This window comes from Onthophagus taurus, chromosome 10, assembly GCF_036711975.1.
Source record: "Onthophagus taurus isolate NC chromosome 10, IU_Otau_3.0, whole genome shotgun sequence".
NCBI lineage: Eukaryota > Metazoa > Arthropoda > Insecta > Coleoptera > Scarabaeidae > Onthophagus > Onthophagus taurus.
The window spans coordinates 14,640,074-14,649,369 of NC_091975.1; the positions used below are offsets into that span (position 1 = coordinate 14,640,074).

Below are 9,296 nucleotides of genomic sequence, written 5' to 3' on the forward strand. Positions count from 1 at the left end.
GATTTTCGCGGGAACCTATGAAACATGGGGTGAATTTCGTGATACATTTAAATCTTTGGTTCATGAAAACTCGACGTTAATGAACATTCCAAAGTTTCATTACCTAAAGTCTTGTCTAAAGGGGCCTGTCCACGGTCATGCATGCATGACGAGCATCGCAAGCTATCAAGATTGACCGTGGATGGGGCTGGATAGACGGTTTCTTTGGTATAAGAAACGGCATGAACAGCATGCATGACGAGCATGCTTGACCGTGGATAAGCCCCTTAAAAAGGGACGCGGCACGTGTGGTTCAGACGTTGGAGGCCACCAAACGCAATTACGAGATCGCGTGGGATCTACTGAAGAAACGATATGAAAACTTAAGATTAATAGTAAACAGGCACGTTAGGGCAATATTCGACATAAATGCAATTCAGAAAGAAAATTATACATTGCTTAGACATTTAACGGACACGTTGGTACGAACCTTGCGTTGTCTAGAGTCACTAAAACTGCCAGTCCAACATTGGGACGCACTTTTGATTTATATTGCTGTATCGAAATTAGACTCCGCAACGAAATGTGTTTGGGAAGCGGCGCAAAGCATACACAAGTTGCCTACTTACGGCGAATTCGTGACTTTTCTTAACGATAGAATACATTTCCTTGAATTAATTCAAACAAAATCCACGGATAAACGTGTTAACGAACAAAACAGCGGTAACCGACGAGAAAAAACGAACGCGTTTACGACAACACACGTTACGTATGAATGTTTTATATGCGAAGACAACCACAGCGTTTTTCAATACGAATCGTTTAAGAGGAAACATATTGATGAAAGAGCCGATTTGGTTTGGTCATAATTGTTTACGGTCTGGTCGCACATCTTCCGAATGCAAAGGTAAAACTTGTCAAAAATGTAATAAAAAACATCACACTATGCTTCATAAAGACAAAACAAAAACACAAAGAAGAAATTGAGCGCCAACAAATAAACGCGAAGACGACCGTTGGTAAGGTAATACAGTATCGTGCATGAGTCACACATTAAGCGAGACATCAGTTCAAACATTATTGTCAACCGCGTGTGTACGAGCTTATGATAAAGACGGCCATGAGTTAATACTACGCGCGTTACTGGACAGTGGATCACAAAGTAATTTCTTAACGCGGGGAGCTGCTGATCTTTTGGGAATAGAGAAACGAGAAGTACAGTCTTTGGTAGGAGGATTAGGTACTCACCAAACGAAAATTACAAGCACAGTTGACTTTGTAACGGTTTTATTTGAAATAATTTGAAAACGCGAATTTTTTTTGGAAAAAAGTTATTTATTTTAAATATGTTTGAAGGGTTACATATAGATGAGGAGTTAAATTTTCTTAAATTTTCGGATCGTGGTTTTTTGGCGGAACGGGTTTGACGCGGCGGGCCGTTCTTGAAAACGTAGAGATTTTGGAGAAGTGGTTGAAGCGTTGACCTAGCGACGAAAGTTTAAATTTTATTAACACCGCGTGCGTTTTTTTACGTTGAGATCAAATTAAGGGTTTAGTAGTGCCCTCCAAAGTTATTTTGGGATTGTGGGTCTCATTGTGAATTTTTTTCGACGATTAATTCTTGTTGGTTTTTGTAAATTTTCGTCGGTACTCCTTTGGGAGGATTTTTCAAACCACGTTTTGCGTTTTTACGCGTGCTTCTAATAAATTTTCGTGCGTGAAGTGAGACGCTTCTTGTATTGGATATTTATTTTTGGTCTAAATTTTTCCGTCTACGACCTGTCGATTTCGATCCGTCAATCCAAAAGGCGAACATCGTTAAAAACCGTCGTTCCCAAGATCGTATGACTTTTCCGGATAAAGAATTATCATCGGGAAAGTAAAATTTTCAGCGTGTGCAGAATTTTCAAGGTCAGATTGCTTAATTTTCTCGTTCCCGGAACATTCGTCGAGTCGTCTTTTTCGTAACCTGTTAACAAACAAAAAAAAGCGTGTTTTTCAAATATATGAACGCTATATATATTCTGAGAAAAATATTGAATTAAATATATAATTTAATATAATAAAGTTTGAAATAAATAAAAAAAAGGAAAAAATATATAAAAAAAATAGAACAGTTTATTGTTACTTACCTAGAATTATGTTTGATATTTTTATACTTACCTGAAATAATTGGTTATTTATTATTATTTGGTTTAGTTTATTTTTAGTTCATTTTCTTACTTTTTTTGATTTTGTAAGATCACAGTTAACTCGAGTAAACTTTGGTTAAATTAAATTTTTGTTTCTTATAGTTTTTGAATGATTATTATTATAATTGATTTATTTATTTTTTTTTACTTTCACGAAACGTTACTTTATTTTTTTTTTAATTCTTTTAATAGAGTATTATTATTATTATTATTCGTTTTGTTTTCTTTGATTTTCGTCATTCACTTTCACTTCAGAGTGGGTCCTGTTGTGATTGGCATTGAGACAAGGAATACTATCGTAGATCCACTGGCGCCCTATAAAAAAAAAAAGAAATCCACCCCTTCTCTACTGAGATTGCCGGCACCTTGTTTTTCGTGGCGTTTTGTTTTGAGTTTTTGATTATTAATTTTTTTTGTACGCTACAACTTAAATATAAAATCTTTGCACTCGAATTACGAGGAAAGCGTAAATTGTCTAATCATTGATAAAATCGCTGAGAACATTCCGATGACAACGTTCAATAGATTAAAATTACCAATTCCCGATGGTATACCACTAGCTGACGTTGATTTTAACAGAAGCACACGTGTAGACTTGCTGCTGGGATCGCCAGCGTTTTGGTCTTGCTTGTTAAATACACATGGGAAAAAATATGCCAATCTTACATCAATCGAAATTAGGTTATATATTGGCAGGTACAGGTTCCGTATATCATTCCAAACAGAAAACGAACACTTTCTGCGCAATAACAGATCATGTGGCTAGATTTTGGGAACAAGAAGAGCTACCAGAGCGAACTGTGAACGATGAAGATTCCGTATGTGAAAGAATTTTCGAACAAACCACAAAACGAAAAGTGGATGGGCGATTTGTAGTAGACATCCTATTCCGAGAGAACCTTACTCAGTTAGGGGAATCGAGGACAAATGCACAACAGAGGCTCCAAGCGATGGAGCGAAGATTTTCTCGCGATGAGAACTTAAGTGTACAGGGTGGGCAAATTTGGGAGTTATTATAGGCTATCTCAGAAACTATAAGAGATATGAAAAAAGTAGGTGCCATGTCCCGGTCTCTTTTTTCGAGACTAACCCAACCCCGCAAACACCAAACCTCTATCTTCTTTTGTTTTTAAGTTATAGCCAAAAAGTAAAATTTTCGTGATTTCAAAAAATGTTCATATTTCGTTTATTTTTGAAATTAGAGAAATGGGGTTGATATGTTCTTAAGACACTTTTTTAAGTAGAATATACTGACGTTGAAAAATTTTAAAAATGTTTGATGATTTTTGAGATACAACACAAAGTTTTATTTTTTTAAATACAAAATATACTTGATTATGATGGTAATGAAAAGAGCATATTTTTAGCTTTCCAATGATGTATCGCATGTATGGTGTATGTATGGTGAAAAAACTTCTAAATCTCATGGTTGGGGAAAACTGGGAAGATACTGCCGAAGATCTCATTCAATGATACCCAACTGTTCTAACCTCACAACCAGTAAGTTTAGTAGAAGAAGATGACACAGTCTGTGACTGTTTAGTTCCTGAAGTTGTTGTTCATATTTAATTTTATTATTCATTAATTAATACGTTTCTTGTATTTTTAATAAACAAACTTTATCTACAAATCATTTTTTATTGGTGAACAAAGTCAGGGATAAGACACTGAGAAATTTAAATCAACTGTTCAAAGTTTTTATTCGTTGGTACAAAACCAACTTTATCCCGCATAATGGTACAAGATCAACTTTCTGTCATATTCGTGCAAAACCATATTTATAGCAATTAGGTAGTATTTACTGTCCGAACCCGCCTACTATAATCAAAATTTTGAACTTACCGCTTACTATTTTGAAATTGAAAATTAACGCTTATTTTCCGCAAATACACCATACATGATAAATCATTGGAAAGCTAAAAATATGCTCTTTTCATTACCATCATAATCAAGTATAGTTTGTATTTAAAAAAATATAACTTTGTGTTGTATCTCAAAAATCATCAAATATTTTTAAAATTTTTCAACGGCAGTATATTCTACTTAAAAAAGTGTCTTAAGAACGTATCAACCCCATTTCTCTAATTTCAAAAATAAACGAAATATGAGCATTTTTTGAAATCACGAAAATTTGACTTTTTGGCTATAACTTAAAAACAAAAGAAGATAGAGGTTTGGTGTTTGCGGAATTGGGTTAGTCTCGAAAAAAGAGACCGGGACATGGCACCTACTTTTTTCGTATCTCTTATAGTTTCTGAGATAGCCTATAATAACACCTAAATTTGCCCACCTTGTACAGTAGAAGTTGTGTAGAAACGGAGAATGAAGCAGGTACATATTATCTGGCGCACCATGCTGTTTTAAAAGAATCCAGTAGTACCACGAAATTACGAACCGTATTTGATGGGTCGGGCTGAGTTTAAATGATGTACAAATGACGAACCTACCGTTCAAAGCGATCTATTTGATATACTGATACGATTTCGAAAACATAAGTACGTACTTGGTGCAGATGTCGAAAAAATGTACCGACAAGTACTTATTAACCCAAGCCAACGAAAATATCAACGCATTCTATGGCGAAACAATATCAATGAAAAGATAAAATGCTATGAACTTAACACAGTAACATACGGATTGACATCTTCCTCGTATTTGGCGACGCGATGTTTGAAACAGCTTGCCATCGAAAATCAGAATTACACAGATTTTGCAGACTGCAAAATTCAACCTGCGAAAGTGGATAACGAACGACAGGCAAATTTTAACACGTTAAGTACGATGCGAGGCACCAGTGCCTCGAATGAAGTTCAAGCCATAAGAGCTGTCGTACTTAACGTGTTAAACTCAATTCAAGACCATGAACTCGACGCACAACTCTTAACAATTGTAAATTTAAGTGATAACGAATCAAGTCGAACATTAGGATTATTTTGGCAGCACAAAGATCATCTGCATTATTATGTTTCTTCCGATAACTACAAAACAATAACAAAACGAAGAGTTTTGTCTATGATCAGTAGGATATATGACCCTCTACATTTATTAGGTCCGATACATATTCGAGCCAAAATGTATATGCAGGCACTGTGGAAATGCCAACTTGGTTGGGATGATCCTATTAAAGGCGATTTGTTAAATGAGTGGTTAAATTACGTATCAAAATTAAAAGAAATAGAAAGAATAATAATTCCGAGACGCGTATTAATTAATAAACCAACATTAGTGGAATTGCATGGATTTTCTGATGCTTCACTTAAGGCTTACGCGGAATGCGTATACGTAAAATCGAAAAACAATGATGGTGAAGTATCAATTAATTTATTATACGCAAAATCGCGAGTGTCACCTTTACGAAACATATCACTACCTAGATTAGAACTTTGTGGAGCATTACTATTAGCTAAATTGATGAAACGTGTAAGGGCAACATTAAATTTGACAATCGAACGAGAATTTTATTGGTGTGATTCAACAATCGTTTTGTCTGGGATTGCGGGCAATACAAGGAAATGGAAAACTTACGTTGCGAACAGAGTCTCTGAAATACAAACCTTAAGCAGTGCATCATTTTGGCATCATGTTTCAACGAAAGACAACGCAGCTGATATCCTAACCAGAGGTTGTGATGCAGTGTTCCTGAAGGGTAATGATTTATGGTGGAATAAGCCGGAATGGTGAAAAAAACTATATAAATTTTACAGCTCTCTTGAAGCGTCCTGATGCCAACGATGAAATTTAGAAATTTCGTGAGATCAATAACGAGAAAATGCATGAAGTGTTCAAGATTAAATCCTCAACCTTTAACCCCTCTGATGGGACAATTACCATTAGAACGAGTAGGTGCTTCGTTTGCATTTGAACATGTCGGCATCGATTACGCGGGTCCATTCATGATTAAAGATAAGCGTACCAGAGGGTGCAAACAGGTAAAGGCTTACATATGCGTATTTGTTTCTTTTTTCACAAGGGCTATACACTTGGAGCTTGCGACAGATTTAACAGCTGACTCTTTTATATCAGTTTTTCGAAGATTCATAAGCAGACGCGGAAGGCCTAATACTGTATTTTCCGACAACGCCACGAACTTTATCGGAGCTAGAAATAAATGACTGAAATTTAACAACAACGATTGCGAAAAAATTTATGACTTCTTAGCGAAGAAACTATTTCCTGGAAAACAATACCGCCTAGATCTCCACATTATGGGGGATTATGGGAGGCAGCCGTAAAGTCAATAAAGTTTCATTTAACTCGAGTTGGTTCTGTTTCGCACTTGGTATTTGAAGAGTTTTATACGCTGTTAACACAAATTGAAGCGATTCTTAATTCCCGACCAATGTATCCTATGAGCTCCGATCCCAATGATTTATGCCCATTGACTCCCGGACATTTTCTTATTGGAAGACCTCTTGCTTCTTTGATCGATGAAAAATTAATCGGCCTCAAACCTCATCGATTACTTCGATATCAGCGGGTGCAGCAATTGGTTCAAAATTTTTGGAAAAGATGGAGCAGAGACTATCTCTCTGAATTACAAAAAAAAGCCAAATGGCAACGTCCTCAGCCACCACTGAAGATCAACGATTTGGTGGTTGTGCAAGAAGACAATCTGCCGCCATGCAAGTGGTTGATGGGACGAATCGTGAGTGTTACGTGCGGGAGTGATTCCGTTCCAAGGGTCGCGGAAATTCGAACGGGAACAGGTATTATTAAACGAGCAGTTCATCGTTTGTGTAAGATACCTAATGACACAAGTTCTGAATGACTAAAAAGGTGTATTTAACTCACATTTCTTTTGTTTGTATTCTTATTTAGTTCTTTATCACTTTTTTTTGTATTGAAATAAATATTTCAAGGGGGGAGGATGTTCGCTCAATACTTTGTGTTACTTCAATACTTTTCTCTCGTTGAGATCATTTTACGTTGTGCCGAGCCGAGCCCTGCCGAAGGGTAACGTACGAACGTTATTTTTTGTTGTTATGTTGGGAGAAGCGAATTAACGTGAGAGTAAGAAAAGAGTTCGAAACGAAACGTTAGACGACGAACACCTCCTCTTAGAAATTTAAGAAAGTGAATCAGCGTTTTATTCAAATTACTTTTACACAAAACAGACATCTTAAATTACATCAAACATTGCAAAATATGTCAAAGAACAAAATATGACAGAAATCCTCCTAAAGTTCCATTTCAAATTACGGAAACAATCGATAAACCATTTAGTAAAATTCACATAGATACGTTATCCATAGATGGACAAAACTTTTTATCAATGATAGATGCTTTTACAAAATACGCACAAGTATATCCGATAGTTGGGAAAACAGCTGTCGAAGTTACCGAAAAACTAATAGAGAGTTTCAGCATACACGGTACACCACTAGAATTATTAATGGATAAAGGTTTAGAATTTAATAATTTAACATTAAAAGAATTATTGAAATTATACAAGGTAAATATTCATTATACGACATCGCAAAATCCTAATTCAAATGCACCAATAGAACGTTTACATTCAACCCTATTAGAACATTTAAGAATCTTAAAGTCTCAAAAAATTGGACGTGATATAAAAGAATTAATGAAACTAGCTGTATTAGGATATAACTCGTCAACCCACAAAGCAACAGGCGTATCACCTTTTGAACTTTTATATGTCACACAAATTCCAGAGAACCATTAGATTTGTATTACGATAACATCTATTTTCAAGAATACATACAAAATCATAAAAAAAGAACAAAACATCTTTATAATAGCATAGCTCAAAAAATGCAACAGGAAAAAGTGAAGAAAATAACTAAATTAAACGAAAAACGTGAACTAAGAAAATTTCAAATCGGTCAACAAGTTTATGTAAAACCTTCCAAATATTATACTAAAAAGACAAAAGAGCGTTACTGGGGACCATACACAATAACGCACATTTTTGATAACAATACAGTAGAAGTTAAAAATTCTAAAAATAAAATATTAAAATATCATATTAATTCTTTAAAATCTGGATCTTTTCCAGAATCCTCATCGGAAGAGGATCAGCAGAAATAAGTAAAATCGATAATCAAGCAGGAATACTACCCATCAAACTAGGTATGCCACACCTAGAAATGATCAGTCACAATTATTAATATTTTTAATAAGATAAACACCATGGATTGTAATGGTATCTTTTCTTTATTACATTTTTGAATTAATTTATTTTCTTTACCACTTAATAACAATTTTACATTAGAATTGATATCAATTATCTCAAAATCATTTATACGAAAATGTTCGTAAACGCAATTTTCATAATTATCGTCAATATTTAAGATATGAATTTCACATGGAGAATTATTATTAATAAAATGTTCTATTTCATGATTACATAAATAGGTTTCTTTTTTAATTTCTAAACAAGACTGATCTGAATTAATAAACAATTGATTTTTAACACCTAAATATTTAAATGTTGGAGTTATTTGTTTAAATGTGTTATTATTCAAAAATATCGGTAGCGCACTCAAAGAATAATATTGATAAGGTTCATTACTAACTATCGGTATTACTAACACAAATACATAGTGTTTCTCGTTTTGATAAACTTTAATCTTAATTAACGATTCTATATGATAAATCTTATCGACTATTACATCAAAAGGAAATTCGTGATTAACATTTAAATGAATATTTTTAATACAATCTAAAAGTAAGTTTGATTCGATTACGGTAGGATGTAAAATGCCTAATTTTGCAAAAGTAATCGTTTGCAGTAAATCTTGTAATCTATCTCTCAATTGATCCAAGATTATTAAGTTTTCCATCTTCAGCATCTAAATTGCCTGTTATGGCCTTTATAATTCCTCCCATAAAATTTACTGCACCTCGTTTGTATCTTGTGGTTAAATCGGTCGCTTCGAAGTATTCTTGCACTCTGGCAATTTCTTGTTCTTTTAAATTTTCTAATTCTTGTAGATGTTCTGTAGGAAATCCGATTCTTTTGTACTCGCCGTAATAAATTAATGCGCTCAACTAGAGATAATTTAGTCTAGTATTAATATTCATTGTATTAGATTCAGTGTCTTTTTGTAATCAAGTTTCAAATAAATAAGTTTTTAACTTTTTAAAAATAGTTTCACTATAACG

The 9,296-nt window shown here is 34.2% G+C and overlaps 1 protein-coding gene across 1 annotated transcript; it reads left to right on the forward strand.

Moving 5' to 3' along the window:
• The first annotated feature begins 4,952 nt into the window (after positions 1–4,952).
• On the forward strand, positions 4,953–5,852 carry LOC139431603 (uncharacterized). The gene has a single exon (XM_071199602.1). It carries the CDS (start codon positions 4,953–4,955, stop codon positions 5,850–5,852), a length of 900 nt encoding a protein of 299 aa, XP_071055703.1.
• The last annotated feature ends 3,444 nt before the right edge of the window (positions 5,853–9,296 follow it).